The sequence below is a fragment of the Coenobita brevimanus genome, chromosome 67, assembly GCF_032717465.1.
Source record: "Coenobita brevimanus isolate Jiangsu-jjx chromosome 67, ASM3271746v2, whole genome shotgun sequence".
In the NCBI taxonomy this organism is placed as follows: Eukaryota; Metazoa; Arthropoda; class Malacostraca; order Decapoda; family Coenobitidae; genus Coenobita; species Coenobita brevimanus.
The window spans coordinates 17,853,782-17,876,113 of record NC_137020.1 but is presented as its reverse complement, the minus strand read 5'-3'; the positions used below and the strand labels follow the sequence as shown (position 1 = coordinate 17,876,113).

General features: G+C 40.4%; 1 protein-coding gene across 1 annotated transcript in view; it reads left to right on the top strand.

The window, feature by feature from the left end:
• LOC145405572 (glutamate receptor ionotropic, kainate 4-like) overlaps nt 1-20,562 on the top strand; it is a 34,983-nt gene extending 14,421 nt beyond the window's left edge. The window contains exons 3-7 of the mRNA XM_080276902.1: nt 2,311-2,401; nt 3,084-3,384; nt 3,579-3,799; nt 4,375-4,473; nt 20,452-20,562. Coding sequence (XP_080133028.1) covers nt 2,311-2,401; nt 3,084-3,384; nt 3,579-3,799; nt 4,375-4,473; nt 20,452-20,562 — 823 coding nt within the window. The remainder of the gene's footprint in view (nt 1-2,310; nt 2,402-3,083; nt 3,385-3,578; nt 3,800-4,374; nt 4,474-20,451) is intronic.
• The last annotated feature ends 1,770 nt before the right edge of the window (nt 20,563-22,332 follow it).

The following is a 22,332-nucleotide window of genomic DNA, read 5'->3' as shown; positions in this document are numbered from 1 at the left end:
AAAAATGCCAGACAGGAGGTGGAGAGCTGAGATAAAGAATTTGCAGGGAAAACATGGAAAAGATTGGCTCAGTTAAGGAATTCGTGGGGAAGGTTGGGGGAGGTCTTTGTTCAGCAGTGGACTTGTCATGGCTGCTGCTGCTGCTGCTGCTGCTGCTGATGATGATGATGATGTATGTACATGTATATATGTATACTAGCAGGGGTACCTCATATTGCTGGGCTAAAAAGGTGAACACTCTGATACTATTTGTTCTAGTTCAAACTTTCTTTCTATTCCAGAATGACTATGTACCTCTTATGCTTGAAGAGGGATTATGAGAGGTCCAGGAACTTTCTATTTCAGCTTTCACAAACTAACACATAGCTTTTGTGTGCACTTGTTTACTGTTACCGGTGACCTGAAATGACCTCCAACCAGTGACCTCAAATGACCTCGGAGGTCAACCTCACATAGCCTATGTCTGAAATGGAGATTATGTGAGTCTCCATACCAAAAATTGGGCTGCAGGGGTATCCGGCGTTGCCCGGACCAAAAAGGCGAACACTCCTCCGACTTCAAATGACCCAGATCTAAATTTTAATCCCCCCTAAAACCATCCTTGGGTCACTCTCATTCAGAATGTATTTGGGTGTCTCTGGCCTTTGGTGTTTGTGTGACTGAAGGACAGTTTTCTTCTACTTCTCTACAAAGAAACACAAAAATATAATAACAGAACGAAATTCAAGATCCTTTCACTTCGAACTGCGTAAACACATTGCATTTAAAAGATTGGAGGTCATACGCAGTAGGGAATACAGACAAAGGAAGACAGTATCAGGGTTCACGCTCTGCACACATGAGAGTTGGACAGAAAAGGAACGAGAGTTTGCTGCCAGAGTGGTTGTGGAGAGATGAAAACAGACAGTTCAGAAAAGCAGTGGCCATTCAGGTAATGAAAGAAACGAGATAAAGATGATAAAGTGCGTCGAAGAGACAGAGATTGAAGGGAACCAGTAAGAAGAGGAGAGTTAATTAGACGACTAGCCTTTTACTTAACTTTTTTTTAGACGAGCTGTATAAGGGAAGCCTCCGCACACATGAGAGTTGTACTCGTACTCTACACGTAGACGAATGAAACCCGTGTAAAGCCAACAGCCATTCTGGGGTAAAGAAGACACGGAGTCGGCTTAGCACACCTAATCTCCTAGAAGTAGGTTTAATAAGAGAGGTAAACTGATCTCAAGATAAATCTCGAGAGAATGAAACCCCAAGTCTATTCAAAGATGATACAGGATTGAGTTTGATGCAGTTAAATTTCGGAGGATACAGTATTCCTGTGGTAGATTTTAGCCAGTTGAATGATGTAAGAACTGAGTTTTTGATGCATTAAAAACAACTAGAATACTTTTTCCTCAGAGCTATGAGCCAAATGAGGCATTAGGCGTGCTATAGCTTAATCCCATGTTTGCTGGCGTACCTGCAGAGATGGACGCTGCGAGTAACGAATGTAAAGGTGAAGGGTGGAGTCATCAACGTATGATTCAATAGGGCTAGGTGTACAGCTTAGAAGGTCACTGATAAATAGAAAGAAGAGAGTTGGTGATAGAACAGAACCCTGAGGAACGCCATTGTTGATAGCTCTAGAGACGAATGGTTGCCGACTAAAACTGCAGTTTTAGAACGACCAGAAAGGAAGCTAGAGATAAAAGCACAGCCAGAAGGACAGAAACCGTAAGAGGGCAGTTTGAAAATTTAAGATTTTGGCCAGACTCGATCGAAAGCCTTTGAGATGTCAGCTGCAATGGCAAAGCTTTCGCCAACGGTGCTGTGACTGCCGAGGGAATGCCGCAGCTGCTCTAACCAGGATGCACAGTGCCACCACGTGTAGGCTCATTGTCAGAGACATGGTGCATCTGAGTGAAAGGGTTAAGTTGGAAATTTGTGTCCCCGGACTGATAAATAAAGAATCGTTCAGAACTTTAATTAATTAGCTTATTTGTGCGTACGAGAAATGCGGACACCTAATACTGACGTAGTTGACATTCTGCTGATCATTCTTCCATGGAATATATTCCTGTATAAACTGCGTTAACCTTTCAGTTTGAGGACGTCATTTGTAGTTTACTTTTGGTGCTTCTAGACGAATTTATTAAGTTATTTTAAGAAATGATAATGAGGAGGTAAAAAATAAAAAGCTGTATTTAACCCCTAGAAAGTTTATGCTAAGCTGAATATAATCCCCTCTATGTAGTAAGAAGTATAGCCACATTAATGAGCTACAGTATCTGACAGTCTTGGACGTACAGATAACCTATGCACCATTATCAGTCAGAAGTGGTTGGCGCCTCCTGATGGACAGTTTGGGATGCTGCTTCCTGATGGCTCCTGGACGGGCATGATTGGAATGACCGTGAAGGAGGTGAGTAGTAACACAATTTTTATAACCAATTTTTATCTTATCTCAAAATACCAAACCTAATCAAAATAAAGGCAATTGTTCACATAGGAAATAATGATCCTGCTTTGTATAGGGTCTAAAAAAATTGGGTCCAAACCCATGCCGCTTTCTGGAACTCCGGTATATGTTTCTACCTGCATCGCGAGACACCAGGTAAGTGACAGCAAGGCAAAACAAACTTCTTATGGCTGTGGTTGTAGTTTTTAGAGAAAACTTTGTAATAAACACTTACTGCATTCGAACCATTAATTACATAGAAACCACTTCTACAGGCATGCTCTTATGGCCCCTCCCCACCCCACCTCAGTTCCACCTCATTCCATTCATTTATTTCACCTTCACGCCCTTTTATTTAACCTTCCTATGACCATCTGATTCTTGATGACTGAGATAAACTGTCACTACACTCAAACCACTAACCGTACTTTCATTTTCACATGTCCCAGTCCAACAATTCTTCAGATTTTCAGTCCATCCCACGCCTTCCTTTGCTCACCATAACTATTTCTCTACCACCCTTTTAACTGTTGCTGAGTATCATCGTTTTGTTGTTGTGTCGTGGGTACAACACTATCCTTCGGAAACAGTTTGAAAACTTTGAGAAAAGGACAACTCTTCTCAATCATTTTATGTGTCTCAATAGGAAGTGGACATTGCTCACGGCCTCTTTCAAATCACGGAGCCTCGAAGCAAAGTGGTGGACTTCACTTTCTCTGTTTACACCGACTACCTTCGTATTCTGGCTGGTCGTGGGCGGGAGCAGGTGGACCCTTGGGGATTCCTGCTGCCCTTTGCACCCCTGGTGTGGGTGGCCATACTGATGGTACTGCTGACGGTGCTGGCTGCCTTGGTCTTGTTGCTCTTGGCACTTCCATTTTTGGCGATTAATCTGGAGACGTTGCTGACCAAGACTGCTTGTTTTATTCGAGTACTTCTGCAGCAAGGTAAGATTGTCTCTCATTGGTTGTTTAGGTGGTCAGGAACTGACTAGCAACAACAAAAAACCAGGATTGAAAATGTTGGAATACTCTGAACTCAGCTAGAGGGATTAAGCTATCGCAAACAATGACTGCTAAGATTTTGATGATAATATTCTAATGTCGATGACTGCGAGAATAATATTGTTGGTAAATTTAAGATCTGGCAACAACGACGTATCTGTGGTGGTGGTGGGAGAAGGTACTGCTGGGCGTGTGGATGTTGACAACTCTGGTGCTGACACGAAGCTACGCCGGAAACCTCATGTCCCTCTTGGCCGTGAGACACATCCCGCTGCCCATACAGTCCTACCAAGACTTTGTGGATAGTTCTTTAACGGGCATGCTGAGAATTGGGACAGCGCAAACGCAGTCCATTATGGTGATTATTATCTCCTTTTCTCTTTCACATGACCCAGATTTTCGACCTTTTACAGCTAAATTCCCGTAGCTCAGTGGCATACTTTCCATAGCACTCCCTCGTGACTAGCATCATATTACAGTGTTTCTCTGTTGTTACAGCTCAAGAGTTAGGATGGAGAGGGGACAATATTAGGCCAAGTAAGAGTAAATCGACATAGTTTGCCCTCTCTCTCTCTCTCTCTCTCTCTCTCTCTCTCTCTCTCTCTCTCTCTCTCTCTCTCTCTCTCTCTCTCTCTCTCTCTCTCTCTCTCTCTCTCTCTCGCGTGTTAGAAGAGGAAACATTTTAACAGCAGACATTTGTGATAACAAAATTTAGCGTGTCAGGAAACCCTAGGTATTTGAAAGTGGCATACACTATTTAATCTTCGTTGTTATTAAGAGATTATGAGGTCTGAGTAAACCATGTAGGGTCTTCAAATTTAAATGTTGAAAGGTTTTTGGATAACAAGATAGATTACAAAAAAGAGAGGAGAATGAGTTAAGCTTAGAATATCAGCCGCTGGGTTTGATGCACAACTGCTTATATTATTGCAGAGTGCAACGAGTGGTGTTCTGCACAACGTTTGGGGTCTGCACAAAGAGGACCGCATTGCTTTGCTGGATGAGATTAATATGGACGATGTGATGGAGAGGGTGAGGGAGGGACTCTTCGTGTACATGGAGCTGGATTTGCATGCACTCAGGTCAATTGCAAAGGATTTCACCAGGACGGGTTGGTGTCTTTGCTTTTAACCCCATTCACTAATATGGCGTAATTATTTTCACCTAATTCTCCCTATGCTCTGTTCAGTTTACCATGGCCTAAAATTTCAGTCTCTCCACAATCAGTCATGAGCTGCAACAAAACATGAATATGATGGTAATCGCAAAGAGGTGATACTGAAAGAATGTCAAGCCATGGCTTTTTTTTCATCTGCCACTGAGCTACGTGAAATGGTAAAAATCTGGACCTAACAATGAATTATAGACGTTTTTATTCAGTTTTGGAACTATCCGAACACCGACAGAGTAAATGAAAGCCGTATCCAACATCCTTTCCAGTCTGAAACTTTCAAGTGGAATAGTGTTGTCAGAAAGTAGGAAGAGTATATAGCAAATATATGATTGCACTGAAGGGATTAAGTCTGGTGCTTGTAGGAATATCAGTCAGTGGTCGAATTCCTGTTGTATGGGTTAAGTAACTCTGTATGACCACCTGAACTAGTGTACTGCAACACAAAACTTGAATCGTTTCAACCATTCAGTCCTCTCCAACCATCCACAATAATGAAGCAAAGCATTGTGAAATGTTTTACTAACATCGTTTCACTAAAAGTTTATGGGGTTTTGTGAGTGTGAAAAATAGGAAGGCATAGTATTAACAGGGCCTTGAAGCAGTTGCTCCTGCGGAGGGCTCTCGGGCTTCAGCCTCGAATCTCAATCGTTTGTAGTTACACGGATTCGGATTCAGTAATCTCACGAATGGAATAGAATTACTGAATGTATGGGAAATCTGTTTACATAGGCCATTGCAGACACATAGCACTGGTGCCAGTGGCGCAAAATTTAATCCCGACGTCTAATTATGAAGTGTCGTAATTGTGTGAAGAAAATGTTCAGTTTTCGGTATTAATGTCAAGATACGTGACCAACTCAGGAATCAGTTCAGTTTCTCTGAGTTTCGAGTTGAACGTGTTAGCTCTTGTAACACCTGCATCCCTGATGTGACTATGAAAACTATCCCTTCTTGTTTGTAGATTCCGAGTCTTTTAGTAAAATGACGACACACACACACACACACACACACACACACACACACACACACACACACACATACACACACACACACACATACACACACAAACACACACACACACACACACACACACACGTGTGAGATGTGGGCCCGTAAATTTACCATCAGGATTTCAAGTTGATCTTATAGACTCGATAATACTACTGGAGGCTTGACTGGGAGTTCAGATGATACACTTACAGAGTGTATTTGATCTCTAACTGTCAGACAATTTTTTCTGGGCACAGACAGAGAATTTCCTTTGTGTGTTGCCCAACGTCACCCCTACACTGTTAACAGATATAACAGTCTCTCGTGCAGAATTTGCAAGAGGTCTGCTGTCTCAGCCTGACTCAGGAAGTTCACAGATGCCTCAGCACGAAGCATCCTGTTGTTTACTCCTGGCATATCTTTTTCCCCCTGGGTGAAACAGATATCTCCTGATAGTTCTTTTTTCTTTCTTACATATACAGAGATTATTAGAAATTAATTTAAAAAATAAAATGATACTGATATTTTAAGTGAATGGTAAGAAAATTATATGATAATATATTAATAAGAGTCTTCTATAATCATGGTGCGCTACTCTGAGGTGTCATTATCGTGACCTGACAACCTACCCGTCAACAGTGCATCCGATTTCGTGTATAATATGATACGCCTGTGATCTATGTATAATATGTTTGTGTATGATAATATCAGTGAACTGGAATGAAATGGATCTGGACAGCATGTGGAATGCTTATAGGTATTGCTTAGTTAGTAATGCTAAAGCGGTGTGTGGTGTGGCAAGAGTAACAACACAGAAGAAAGATACGGCGCGGTGGGATGAAGAGGTTAAGAGAGCGGCGGAGGAAGAGGAAGAAGTGGCTAGAGTGGTTACAGAACAGGGGTTCGATTGAAATAAGAACTGAATATACTGAGAGCAAGAAGCATGTAAAGAGATAAGTGAAGAGGAAAAAGGAGGTAAATGATGGTCTAGGAAGAAAAATGAATGCAAATTACCCTGAAACTTGGAAGTTATTCTGGAAAACGGTGCGGAAATGTAGAAGTGACAGTGGAAAGAAATGTGATAGTGTTAAGGATGTGAACAGTGGATTATTAACCCATGCGGATGAAGCAAGAACCAAATGGAAAGAATATTTTGAAAGCCTGATGAATGTGAATAGAGAGAGCAGTGCCGCTATAAACATGACTGGTTTTGGGGGTGAGCAGAGAAGGAATGCAGTGATAGGAAATGTGACACTCGTACAGGTGAAGAACGCTGTGAAACGGCTGAAAAATGGGAAAGCAGCTGGGGTTGATGAGATGTATGGAGAGATCATTAAGTGTAGTGGAGATAGTGGAAGGAAGTGCTTGCTGGAGATATGTAAGAAGGCATGGATGAGTGAAACTGTGTCAGCAGAGTGGAAAAAGACTGTGATTGTACCCCTGTACAAAAATAAAGGTGAGCGAAATGAGCGCAAGAATTATCGTGTCACAGGTTTACTGAGTGTTGTAGAGAGGGTATGTGGAAGAAGTATTATGGAGAAAGTAAGAAAGTTATAAGAAGTCCTGGTGAATGATGAATAGGGTGGCTTTAGGAGTGGCAGAGGACGTGTGGATAAAATATTTGCAGTGAGACAGATAGTGGACAAGGCTTGTGAGAAGGACTATAAGGTGTTTATGGCATTCATGGATCTAGAAAAAGCATACAGCAAAGTAGACAGAGAAGGATTGTGGAAGGTTTTTGTGCATATAAGATGTAGATGATAAGCTGACAGATGCAGTCAAGCGTTTTTACGATGGTAGTGAAGCATATGTAAGGGTAAAAGGGCATCTAAGTGAATGGCTCATGATCAGTGTCGGCATTCAACAAGGTTGTGTGATGTCCACATGGTTGTTCAGTGTATATATATATATATATATATATATATATATATATATATATATATATATATATATATATATATATATATACAACACAACAGAGGAAGGAAAAACAAATTAGTAAAAAATATAATCCATACACTAGATTACTGGTGTCCTCAATTCATAAAGTATGTGTAACAGTTGGACTTGAACTGCTGTTGGTTGAAGTTTGGAGGGAAACAACTCTGGGGAAGAGAGTTCCAAAGAGATGCAGTTCGGGAAATGAAAGAATTCTGATAGGTAGAAGTTTTGCAATATGGCTGAGTGACGTTCAGGTCATGAGTGCTACCAGATGCCCGTGTAGCACGAGGGAAGGCATGGAGAGGTGGCACAATGGATGCAACTTCGTCTGAGCATTTGCCATAAAAATACTTGTAAAATAATGAAAGGGCTTCTTACTTGTAGGGGAGATAGTTTATTTGTAATAGCAGGGTTATTTATAATTCCAGCAGCTTTGTTCTGAATTTTGTCTAGTTGTGTTAATGCAACCTCTCCACATCCACTTCACAAGAGTGAGCAATATTCAAGCTGAGAGGACACATGACTCTTATAAATTATAGCTAACTGCTCGTCATTAAAGAAGTTACGGACTCTGTGCAATAATCCAAGTTTCCTTGAGGCAGTTTTAGCAAGTGATCTGACATGAGAGGTCCAACTGAGGACATCAAATGAGACACCGAGACTTTCAATACTTTTGTAGATGGGAATATTAGTAGCATTGAAGGTAATATGAGAATCTGGCAATATCTGTCTGTTAGTAAATTGTATATATTTGATTTTACTACCATTAAATGAAACAAGGTTTATATGTTTCCATACATTGATCGTAGATAAGTCTTGATTTATAGAGATGGCTGTACTGAGTTGAGAGTTAGTGACATTAGACTTTGTAAATGGGTGTCTGAGTGTGAATGAACTATGAAGTGTTGAGTCATCTGCATATGAATGGATGGGATTGTGGGTGACAGTTAAGAGGTCATTAATATGTACCAGGAACAGGGTTGACACCAGAACTGATCCCTGTGGCACACCGGCGTTAATTGAGTGGAAATTGGAATACACATCATCTACTTTTACTCTCATCTTTCTGTCGCTGAAATATAAGGAAAGTAGAGGAACAAAAGACGTTAGTCCATAGCAAAGGCGTTTGGACAGCAGGGAACGGTGCCATACTCTGTCAAAAGCTTTAGAAATATCAAGGGTTACTGCATGAGCTTCTCCATGTAGGTCGATTGATTGATGAATGGTATGAATCAGGAGACCGAGTATGTCAATAGTGGATCTTTCGTGGCGATAACCATATTGTCTATCACTAATTAAGTTGTTGGATTCAAGACGTTAAGTATGTGCTTATTAAAATTTCAAATACTTTACCAAGAGATGTGACAGCTATTGGTAGGTAATCAGAGGGGTCAGAGGAACTTCTTTTCTTTGGAATTGGATGGATATTGGCTTCTTTTCATGAATTAGGGAATGAAGAAGTATGTATGGAAAGTCTGAATAATTTAGCTAGAACAAAGGGAAGCTTCGAGGAACACTTTTTCAGAACAATTGGAGGAATTCCGTTTGGTCCTGGAGCTTTATTGGTGGGTAAATTGTCTAGGATGGGTTTTACGTGTCTTGTCAGTATTTTAAGTGGAACAATTTCGGGAGAGTCAAGTTCAAGTACTGGGACATTCTGGATGACTTCCTCTATGGTAGAATTTCTGGCAAATGTACTAGCAAAGATATCTGCCTTCCCACTCGGGTCATTTGTAATGTTACCATCTCAAGATTTTAGTGGGGGAATGTATGATGTCTTGTTAAAGTTCTTATTGAAAGAACTGAGAATTGACCAGAATCTTCTATTGTCATTAGGGTTGTTATATAGTTTTGGTGCTTTATTTTGAAGAAATTTAGATTTAGCAAGATTTAATACAGCTTTTGCATGGTTTCTAGCAATTTTAAATTGAAAGAGTGATTCAGATGTTTTTTATTTTAAGTAAGAGTTATATGCTAATGACTTTTGGGCCGTTGCTCTGGCACAGTTGCCATCAAACCATTTTGGAGAATTCGATTTTTTAGTGAACTGTTGACTTGATATGAATAAATCCATACCAGATAGTATTAAGTCGCAAATGTGGGACTGGGTAGAATTGGCGTCACTAGGGAAGAAAAACTGCCATGGAATGTCAGCAAGATAGTTTCTAAATCCACCCCAGTCTGCCCCGTCAAAGTGCCATCAGGTCACTCTGACAGGTTCAGAACGGGGAGGTTTGGGGGTGCTAACTAATGAGGCTTTGATTAGATTGTGGTCAGGGGATCCAAGTGGTGGCAGCACTTCTATCCTGTATTGATCTGGATTATTTGTCAGGAATAGATCCAAGGGATGGGCATTATGGTCAGGGTTATCTGGTATTCTGGTTGGTTGCTTTACCAGCTGCGTGAGATTATACGATTCTGCAAACAGGTCGCACTCTAGACCGGCATCTTCGGTCCTGGCAGAATGCAATAACCATTCTTCATTATGTACGTTAAAAAAAAATCACCCAAAATAGTAATTTCAGTGCTGAGGGCAACATTAAGGCTACTCAACTGTGTGGATATGGAGTCAAATACACTGGGTTCTTAAGAAGCATTGCGGGAACAATAGACTACACGGATATATTTGGTAATATTTAGGCAATTTAGTTTGTACAATGAGTAATCAAAACTGGATGAAGTGAAGTTTAAAATAGTGTCAACTGCCTATTGAGATTTGATATAACAATAGGTGCCGCCCTTGTTACGGAACTTTATGAGGAGATGGCAGCCAGGAAAACAAAATGGGGATATTTCTGTAGAGGGTGAAATATGAGGTTCTGTGAGGAATAGGGCCAAAGGGGATATGGACCGTAGGAAAAAATGAACTGACTTTACGTTGGTGTTAAGGCCACGGATATTGGTAAAATATATAATGCCGCTCCTTCATTTCTCCGCTGACGAGCATGACTGGAAATTACAACATTCGCTGCTGGCACAGTCACTTGATGGCGACCGGGAGGACCCTGTGCCGCCAGCCCTATCCTGCCAGTGCTGACAATCCGGGTACCACACACACACACACACACACACACACACACACACACACATATATATATGGAGAGTAAGATGGCGTTGGTAATGAATGATGATGAATGGAATATCTCAAATTTGCTGTTTCCTAATGATACAGTACTACTTGCTAATACCGGACAAGAACTTGATAGACTTGTGCGGAGTTTTACTGATGTCACTATTGTGATGTTACAGTGAATGGAGAGAGACTGGAACTGGTGAGAGAGTTCAAACATCTGGATACTGTGATAGGAAAGAGAGGAAATGTGCAAAAGAAGTGGAAAGTAAAGTGACACAAGGAAGGAAAGTAGCTGGTGCAATAACGGCCTTGATATGAAGCAGAGGCTTGAGTGTTGCAGCTGCACGATGCTTACATAAAGGAGTATTGGTGCCAATTTTTAACATACGGATGCAAGACTGTGGTGTGGCATGAAAATAAAAAGCCAAGAACGAGAACAGTGGAGATGGGACTGCTGAAAATTATCTGTGGAGTACAGAGATTGAATAGGATACGAAATAATGTGATTCGTGAAAGATGTGGCTTGAGAAAGTCTGTGGACACCAGAATCGAAGAGAGTATACTGAGAAGGGTCATGTCGGGAGAATGGATAAGAACAGAGTGGTGAAAAAGGTATATCTGAGCTAATTTGAAGGAGGGTGGGGATGAGCTAGGCCAAGGAGATGGTGGAGGGATATAGTGGATGAGTGTATGAGAAAGAGAGGTTTGGAAATCGGTGAGGGTAGGGGACGGACAAGAGATCAAACTGGTTGGATGAATATTGTGAGGAGAACACTTGATTAGGGATTTGGCACCCTTTTTTAATGTAACAGCGTCGGGATTGACTCTATCCGATACGTTTGTATGAAGCTGCAGAACATGGTGGATGTTTTTGGCGTATCAGATGGAGCCAGGATTCCGGGGGCTTGAATGGTGAGTGAATGGAAGCGTGGCCCATTGGATTGGGCAAATTTGGGCTTTCTGGACGTTGCTACTCCTCACCCTCCCCTGGGGTGGGAAAGGAGGTCCGGAAGATGATGATGAGGATGTATAATAATATTCGTGCATAATATATTCGTGTAGAATACTATGATTCTTGTATAATATGATACGAAATCGGACTTACTGTTGACAGGTACTACAGGTAGGTTGCCAGGGTACAATAATAACAACCACAGAGTCGTGCGCCGCGACTATAGTGAACAGGTCAAATACATACAGTAGATCAATATTGAGATAAGTAAATTACAAGAAATTTATAATATATTAAAAACTAATAATAAAGGTGTACTATTTAACAGGGAAAATGCATAGACACTATTGATATTATAAGCGAATGACTAGAGAACTATATGATAATATATTGTACTAATAATAAGAGTATACTAGTTAACATGGAAAATATCTAACTAAATGTACATTGATAAAAGAATGATAAAATACTGACATATGTTAGTGATGAATAATGAAATTATATAACAGGTGGTTATACAGGAATCACAATAGCACCGCGCAAGAACAAGGTCTCGTAATAAGTAAATAATGTTCACATAATTATGTATAGTAAAGGTGGTGTGGGCAATGTGGTTTACCTGTTTCGTTATAGTCCCACTTATAGTTCTCCAGCTTCAGCTTCTGGTTGCAATTTCCTCTCGTCACATTCACATTTATCAAGTTTCGCTGTTTTCACATCTAACAATTTTCACTGTTTTTCTTGGTTCATGTTGTAACCTAATTCATGGAGTCATTTTTCCATACATTTAACACAGCAGTAGACAAAAAATCACTAAGAATATAAACAAAAATCCTACTATAGTGAATGCAGTAAGAGAATATACAGTACATATAAAATGAGGGCTCAAAAAATAAGTGATGAAAGAAGTGAGATACCTGGATTATAGTATTCTTACATGGAATAGTTGTGATCGGGAAGATATCACAGTAAAACAACGGACTAGGACGATGGCCTGAACGTGGACGAACACAAAAGGAAGAGTTCAAACGGGACATATGGTCGTGCGAAAGGAGAAAGAATTCAGAGTACAAAAAATGCAGTATGAGTGTCATTGTGAGGAAGAGGGCAGGGAATTAGTTGGAAGAGATGAAGATGTCCGCAAACGAACAGGAATATGATAGTCGTGGAAAGGGGGGTAGCTTCTAGTATGCGACAGGATAGTACGAGCCCATGGTAAAACCATGCGAAGATTTGAAATTGAGACAAGGTGTATAACATGACAAAGATGTAATGATTATATATATCTATATCTATCTATCTATCTATCTATCTATCTATCTATCTATCTATCTATATATATATATATATCTATATATATATATATATATATATATATATATATATATATATCTGTCTATCTATTTATCTATCTATGTATGTATGACATGACAGTTGATAAATTCTCTACCCTGAACATAAATTACTGGATGATGATATACACTCTTTTTATAAAAATACTGATCTTACCATTTCACTAAGACATTCAAAAGTTTGGACAATTACATACCTATTTCATTCATATATGTAACAGCACTACCTAGTAACAGATGTAACAATATAATAATCCTACCAGGTAACATAGATGTAATGAATATATATATATATATATATATATATATATATATATATATATATATATATATATATATATATATATATATATATATATATATATATATATATATATACATATATATATATATATATATATATATATATATATATATATATATATATATATATGTATATATATATATATATATATATATATATATATATATATATATATATATATATATATATAAAACAGTACTACCTAGTGACAAAAATTTAATTATGTATGTAATAATACTAACTAATAACAGAGATGCAACAGTATATGAAATAATCTACCTGTTATACAGAGATGAACTACGAGTGTCTAATGCTAACAATATAATTTATAGATTAATCTACCTATCATCCAGAGATGAACCATAGACATCCAATGCTACCGAGGGTGTCGTCTCTCTCCACAACATCATACTTATAAATGAAATCAGGATTAATGTTCAGATCAGCTAAGTGGTCCTGATGGACAGACACAAGTAAGAGTGGGGCGAGTTGCTGAGCTAAGTTTTTGTCTGTACTCATTAACATGCAGGATAGAAGGTGATGAAAGAGTAGCAAGGAAACATGGAGGAGGAGGGGAAGAAGAAGTAGTAGAAGATGCATCATTTTCTTGAGTTTCCTCCCACTCCAAGTACCTGGGAGTTCCCTTAAGATCACCTGCATGAACCCACTTACTCTTAGATGACGACAAGTCCTTAATATCAAGTTCTTTACATTACGAGATATCACGCAATGTCGGCCTATAAATCTGTCATCTAATTTTGAACTACCTGTATATGAACGTGTAAATACAAAATGCCCATCTTTTGTGTTGACAGGCGATGCAGACCTAAGCTGCCATTGTATCTTTTCCTCATTAGATAAGTCCAGGTTAGCCTTCACATACTAATGTCTTTTCTGGAATCTATCATTATTACCTTCACGTAATCATCCAAATTATAGAGTGGACTAGATTTCGATAATAGCACTGAATATATATATATTTTTTTTATCAGATCCATATTAGACAAGAAATGGAGTTTCGCCAATGGATTTATTGATGGAACTCTTGACTGAGGCCGCAGCTTGGGGTATCCACTCATTCTAACAAGGTCTATGAGAACCTAATGCCTCAAGCATTCCAACTCCTTACGATTTTGCCTTTCGACAAGGCCATTGGAAGCCTATTGGGTGGGTATGACATTACCTTTACTGATGTTATACTGTTTACAAAGCTCAGCCAATAGTTATCAGTAAACTCTCAGCCATTATCGGTAATAACGATGGATGCTGTAGTGAGTGGACAAATGATGTGATCAATGAAGACAAGTGCAATATTCTTAGCAGTCTTGTCTTGGAGAGCCACGAGAACACAGTAACGTGAGAGGTGATCAGCATCCACAAATACTCTGCACCATACTTCGTGAGAGACAAGTTGAGGAGGTCAATAGAAACAGTTTCCCATGGACGTCATGGAATTGGATATTACAGAAATGGAGCAGGTAATCCAGATGACCCTTTATGACAATTACATGGAACACAGAAATCACAGTGAACATTGATGTCCTTATATATAGTAGGCCAATAAAATGAAGGATGTGCCTGTCTCAAACACTGATCCTTTCTCGGATGGAATGCATTAGGTGTGTTATGGATGATGTGGAGTACTGCGGGTATAAATCAGTGGGAACAACAAGTTGATTTATCAATCTGTTAGGTATGTCTCTCCCGGTAAGGGATGTCTTTTTGTACAAATTATCACTTTCTAAAATGTGATCATCTACTGACACTGGCTGAGTAGGTAAGGTTGATGCGTCTCCCGATTCCACGAAATAAATGACCCTAGGCCACAGAAAGTCTGTGCGCTGACAATTGTAAATAACATCTGAGGATAGAGTGGTGTAAGGACCTTCACTTGGTTGACATGGTGAAAATTCAGGGTTACATGTCGTGAAAGAGCATCTGCAACTACATTTGATTTACCAGGCACGTACCCAAAGGTTGGTTTGAAGTCTAGGATAATAACTGACCTTTGTGCTAGACGTCCGGTAAGATTTCTTCCTTTGAATAAATCACAAAATGGGAGATGATCTGCTTCGATAATTATGTACCTCATATCCGTAGATTATTTCTCTGAAATGTTAGAAAGATCAAGCAACTGCTAAAGTCTTCCAATCAGTAACACTGTAGTTACGTTTAGCGGCATTAAGGGCGCGACTAATATAGGCTTTTACATGTTTCCTCCTTGCATGATCAATTTGCATCAGTATCGCACCCATTCCCACCTCAGATGCGTCTGTACAAAGAAGAAAAGGTGTCTTATAATCATGGAATGCTAGGACTGAGGCATTAATAAGTGCTGTCTTCAGCGTTTCAAACGCATCAGACAGGTCGTTAGTCCAAACCAAAGGTTCATTTTTCTTAAATAATTAATTAAGAGGAGAGGCGATTTATGCATAAACTTGCATAAATCAACGGTAGTAGTTACTCGGTCAAAGGAAACTCGTTACATCATCAGCACTGATAGGTTCTGGGAAGTTAGAGGCTGCCTTAACTTCTCGTCTGAGGCATTAATTCCTTCAGCGTCAACCACATATCCAAGAAATTTATTTTTCTAATATAGAAAGTTGCATTTACTGAATTTAGCCTATAGACCTGTCATCTGGAAACGATGAAAAATTTGTTGTAGCTTGGCAAAATGTTAAGTGATTGACTTACTCTCTATAATGATGTCATTTAGCTAAGCAAAAAGAGAATGACCAATCTTACCACTGATTACAGAATGGATAAACGTCATGAATACGGATGGAGCATTTACAAGACCAAAAGGAGGTCTTTTGAAATGATATTGGCCAGAAGGGGTGCTGAATGCTGCAATGGGGCGAGACGACTCATCCATTTCTACTTGCCAGTAGCCACTAAGTAGGTCAGGCGAGGTGGAAACAACGTTATCCTCGCCAAGTGATTCTAGTAAATCTGGCAAGAGGTAATGGGAATCGATCGGGTACAGTGACAGAGTTTACTGTGCAATAGTCAACTACGAGTCTAAATTCACCACCTTTCTTCGGAACCAGGAAATGATGACTATTCCACGGACTGACGAAGTGTTCAATGATATCCTGATGTAGCATATCTTGTACTACCGTATCTCGTCAGTTTCTTTTCGTAAGCTATGGGATAATCTATATGCCGAGACATAAATTCGTTCTGTACCAAGAATCAATTCAGTATTATACTTAGTTATACCGGTCGTACCAACAGATTCACCAGGTAAGGCCATAACATCTCTATGTGTCTTCAAAAGATATTTTAATTGTTCATCATACTGAGGGAAGCCGCCCGGATCTACTTGCAAGGTGAGATAAGCTGAAAGAGTCGTAGCAGATTCCGTAGATTTTCACTTGTATTGAACAAATTATCATCATCCTTACCAGTTACAGAGAATGGTATATCCTGGCACACCTTTACGGCCAATGGGTACGCCTGAAAATCGCCAATCTTTGTACCACTTTTAAGTTTTAGTGGAGCATTTGTTACATTTCATAAGTAAAGAAAACACAAATTATCCTTCAACAAGGAACACAGTGCTGACTCGTGTATTAAACCATTCACATAACACGTCTCAGGTAATGTTAATGCATTCTCTCCTTCTTTAGCACCTACAGCACGGACAGAGACTTTCGCTAATTCGTGCGGCAGCAAAATTCTACACCATTTTGTCACTGCTTGTTTCATCTCTGTGTGTTGCAAAATGTCATCCATATTATTTCAGGTAAACAAATGCTACAGGCATGAGTCAACCATTGTGTCACTGCGAAAGGGGGTGTCATGAGATACTATTATATGATCTTCATTGCTATCTACTTGTTGTGGTGGAGTTGTGATAGTCTGTGTGATGGAATTTACCTGTGAAAGAAGAGGGTATGGGCAAGTCATGTCTGATACATAAAGTTCCGGTACTTTAATACTACCACAAGTAGGTATCAGTTCAATAGAATGTTGAGCCATTGTATCAACAGCATTTAAAACATCTACAGGATACCGAAGTTTGTATGAGACTTAAAACTCAGCTGTGAAGGGTTATATTACTTCATCGAGTTGTATCCCAAAAGTTACCTTGCCCTTCATATAATTCTGAGCCGTCAACACCACAGAGACGAATGTCAGGCTGCTCAAGGATCCAGACCCGTTTCATCCTTCCTTTCATACTGTTTAGGGAGGAATCAGATATTCAGTTCACCATAGACCCAGAGTCCATAAAAAATGATGTAGGGACTCCTTCATCTTTACCTAAGATAACTATACCTAAGCGAGTCAGAGGGTCAATTTGGCGAATTGGGAGCTCAGAATTTTGTGTCGTTATGGAGCATTCGGTTGGTTCTGGCACGAGATTTCCCCCGACTGTGTATTGGCAAGGGCACAGCTTTTCCTAGTGGAATGATTATGGCTTTTATGTTTACTATTCATTACCAAGATCGTTAAGGTGACCTGCTATCACACCTGTGTCCTCGTTCATCAAATCTCTTATAGCAGTTGGATTCACGATCTGGTGGTTTATAGTACCAAGAAACTTTCTTCGTTCTGCTTGTAGATATCGGCTTATTGTGAAAGAAACTGCTTTATGACGCAGGTCTTGCACGTGGCATGGCTGGTGAACATAGTGTGACGTTTTGTTTGCTGAGTGAATGCGAGACGTGTCTCTGATCTAAAGTCAGCAAAGACTCTGCGTAGCTAGTGACTGGTTGATCTGTGAGTACAGTTTGAGAAGGTATGATATCGAGTTCCTCTTCTGTCTGTACAGATAACATGGTTATATTATCCCTTGAAGAAAACTGAATCTCTAACGCTGCATCTAAGTCATCTTACCAAGACGATTTAAGAATATAAAAAAAAAAAACATAACTGTTACTGCTGACACCACTACCGCTTCTAACAGTGGATTTCTGAAGAGATGAACTTAGCCAGTCTCGTCCTTTGCAATAATCTGTACACGCTCATCAAGCATTCTGCCTTTGTGTGGTTACAAAAAATCTTCGAATTTGTTACAGCATTCATCAACGGAAGTAAACCTTTCAAAAAATCTCCAATGGACTAGTGACCCAACTTGTGAGTAATTATCATCTAATCTGTTGTTGTATGTCCTTTGTAACTGCAGACTGTACATCACTGATGAACTCATACAAACTAACTGCAGGATTCATACCAGTGACTTTGGGACGCGATGCATGTTCTAATATAATTGTCTGGGGGACAGAGAGGGCTACCATATTTTAGAAAGTAGAAGCAGAGGGTAAATGAGAAATGTGTGATGTACTGGGGGCAAGATATTCAGCTAACTGAATATTATCTTGCAAATAAGTCTTTCTCTTTCTTGACCAAGTATGACTGTCGTGTAAGATTTCGATCTTAGTGAGATTTATTTTATCTCAGGGAGTATATGTATCATGTTCAGATAAATTAATTTTCTTAGAGTAAGAAAATATCCATAAATATGAATTAGAGAGAAAAAAGTACAAGGGAAATATTAGATGAGTGAATATAAGTGAAGGGATAATTTTTTTTATACTACCATTAACTATTATGTGGAGAAACAGTTAACCCGAGGCGTCCCGATGACGTATGGAAACGTCACCACGTTTTGTCTCGGTGACACCCAACGACATATCCATACGTTTTGCAATTGCGAGGTCCATCATTTGCACATTTTTCAAGTTTCACGGGTGATTTTTGGTAGGCATATGTGGGAGACCTTCCTCTACCCAATGCCAGGCAGGGATAACGCCTGGTCCGACCTAACCCCCCCTTCCCGCCTGCATGCCATTTTCTCGGCAACTCACCTGTTCATAGTGGCCTGGCCAGTAAAGACATGTCACAGCACGGTCTTTCTAATGACGTTCTTGGCAACTCACCTGTTAACAGTGGCCTGGCCAGTAAAGACGAAATTTAACCCGTCACGTCCCGAGGTTTTCCGCACCTCCGACATCCCCCAGTCCCGAGGTATTTTCGATTTTTTTTTTTTTGGCTAAAACCTTCGCTTTTGGTGAGAAACATCGAAAATTCATAGAGAAATCGCTCACCTGAGGTTTAAAGTGCCCAATCCAGGTAGGAGTTCCTCCTTACCTGAGTGGGTTTTCTGACATGCTGGCACCAAAGAAAACGAGTTCTATGGGAGGGTAACTATTTTATCCACTCATAAACGGTATTTATTTATTTACTTGGTACGAATGTATATGTAGTATGACAGTATATTGGTTTTCAAGCAGTAATAAAGGCATTATAAGCATTGTTTCACTCACTAACTAATCACCATACCTGACCTATTTTTGCCACACTACCTGATCATTATTTCTGGCTGTTTCTTCTTCTAATGCTATGTAAACATTGTCCTCCACATTGTCATCGATTGGGGAATCACTCTGGCCCTGAATAACTTTATTAGCCAGGTCACTGGTAACAGGTCCTTTGCCAAGACAATGGCATGAGGGGGGGAGGGGGGAGGTTATGCAGTGTAAGGCATTGTCCCTGCTTGGTTTCTTGTACAGGAATAGAGGAAGGTGTCCCGTGTATACATACGAAAAATCACGTGCGAAAATTGAAAATTGTGCAAATTAGGTACCTTGCAATTGCACGACGTACTGGTACGTCGCCGGGACTGGCAAATGCAAATCGTGGTGACGTACCCATACGTCGTCGGGACGGGGCGGGTTAAGGCGAAAGTGATTCCTGAGGTGGAGGACAAAGGAAGAAATAAGGCAGAGGAAGTAACAAGCAGAAGTGATGAGGCAGTAACGTCAAAAAAGAAGGTGCCATATGTTGATGTTTTTGGTGAGTGAACAATGCTTATATCACCTATATTATTGTCTGAAAACCAGTATACTCTTGTACTACATATAAATTCGTACCAAATAAATAAATATCTAACCAGTTATGAATGGTTTGAAATAGCTACCCCTCCCATAGAAAACGTTTTCTATCAAGTATGGCCTGAGAGAACACGGTAACAAGGTAATGGTACTATTACTTCTACCATATTTCTAAACTCAACTGAGCACTTTCTCTCTGAATTTTCAATGTTTCTCATAAAAAGCAGAGGTTTTAGCCTAAAAAAAGCTTTTTGAATATCTGTCGGGACTGCAGGGGGTCATTGGTGAAAAATCTGCCGGGACACGGAGGGATAAAACTTGGGTATATATATACAGGGTGTTTCAAAACTCCCTCATTATTTTTTAAAATTCATTAAAATTGCAGTTACAAGAGAAACCAAAAGACAGTTTGGTTGCTGAGTCTACGATTCACGAGAATTTTGGTGGCATCAAACTTGGCTTCATAAGTGTACTGGAAAGTCACTGGTACACCTAAACGTGGGCACCACCTTTTCGAACAAGAGAGTCACCGTTTTACGCATTCTTGGCCGACGTTGGACAACATTTTGGGAGTAATGGAAGCACATGCATTCTTGATGCATTCTTCTAGTGTGGGGAGTTCTCGCAGCTTGGTGGTGTACACTTTGCTCATAATGTAGCCCCACAGAAAGAAGTCGCATGGTGTAAGAACTGGTGAGGAGCAGCCAACTTGATGGGACCATGGCGACCAATCCACTGATCTGGGAACTGCTCATTCAGAACAGAGCGAGCCTCACACGAGTAATGAACAAGGGCACCATCTTACTGGAAAATGACTTTTTGGATGTCGGCAACAGCTGACGGCTGGGGGATGCAGAACCCCTAAAACATTCGAAGGTAATTGTCTCCGTTGATGTTCACGGAATTTCTTTCTTCATCCCGGAAGAAGAACTGACCAATCAACCCAGCTGAGGAGATGGCACACCAGGCGACCAATTTCGGTGTGTCCCTTTCATGTTTACAGATTTCCATAGGATTGTGAGTTCCCCAGATGTGGGTGTTGTGCCAATTGATGCGACCAGAAAGGTGGAAGTGAGCTTCGTCACTGAACCACATGTGCTCCAGGATTGATGGGTCTGTTTCGTAGTGATGCAGCAGTGTCTCACACATCTCCACCCGGCAATCGTAGTCTTGAGATTCCAGCTTCTGAACAACAAGGATCTTGTACGCATACAGCTTGAGATCACGCCGCAAAATCCGTTGGAAAGATGTCATGCTGATGTTCAATTCAGCAGCTGCTCGCCTAATGGACTTTACTTGACTCTGAGCAAAAGCTTCACAGAATGTTTCGACATGCTCCTCACTTCGTCCGCTTCGAGGTCTTCCTGATCAGGGTTTGTCGAGGGACTTTTAGGCATGGTTATGGGGAGTAAAGACGTATTTCATCTGAGCTCTCCTCTAGCTATAGGGCTGCCTGACTGGCATTAGTATTTTGTTTTTCGCCACTAGGGCATTTTTTTACTGTTAGGTTAGCTAGTACTCATTTTCCTCCCTTCCCTGTTTAGGTATACAATAGATGTTTGTATCTATTCCTGAGTTTACCTTTGATTACTCGCCCACGGAGGCTTCCCCACACTGATTGCTCTGGAGCGTAAATAAAGATGGTCAGGTCTCCCTGAAGTGGTTTGAGAGGGCAACCTTAGATGTAGGTGTTCGGTCCCAGGTTGTTTGTCCCTTGCTCGTTCTTCTCCCCCTGTCAGGGGGAGTGGTCACTATGGCGGATGCCTTTTCCACCTCCCCCCCTCAGGGGGGGAGGTGGTCCTGACCGACCCCTGACTGGTTTACAGACTGACAGCCCTCAGACAGAACAGCCCCAGACTTGTTTGCCTTGTGACATCTCTGTAAATAATGCCTAATTTGTCACCATCCATGCTCAAGGTTCCACTCCCTTGAGCAGTCTCAATCCCTTCATGATGAAGAAGGTTATTGATGACTGGGCTGGGGAGGTGGAACTAGTTAAAAGACTTGCAAATGGAGAACTACTTACAAAGACTTGTAATTCATCTCAAGTTAAGGAGTTGTTGAAGCTGCGCAAGTGTCATTGCAATGATGTCGAGGCCAAGATCACGATTTCCATGAATTCCTGCAAGGGTGTTATCACTTGCAGGGATCTCATGGTGATGAGTGAGGACGAGATCATACAGGACCTCGCTCATCAGGACGTCATTGATGCTAGATTTATAACCAGATTTTTGGAGGGTGTCAGGCCAAAGACTGTAACTATCGT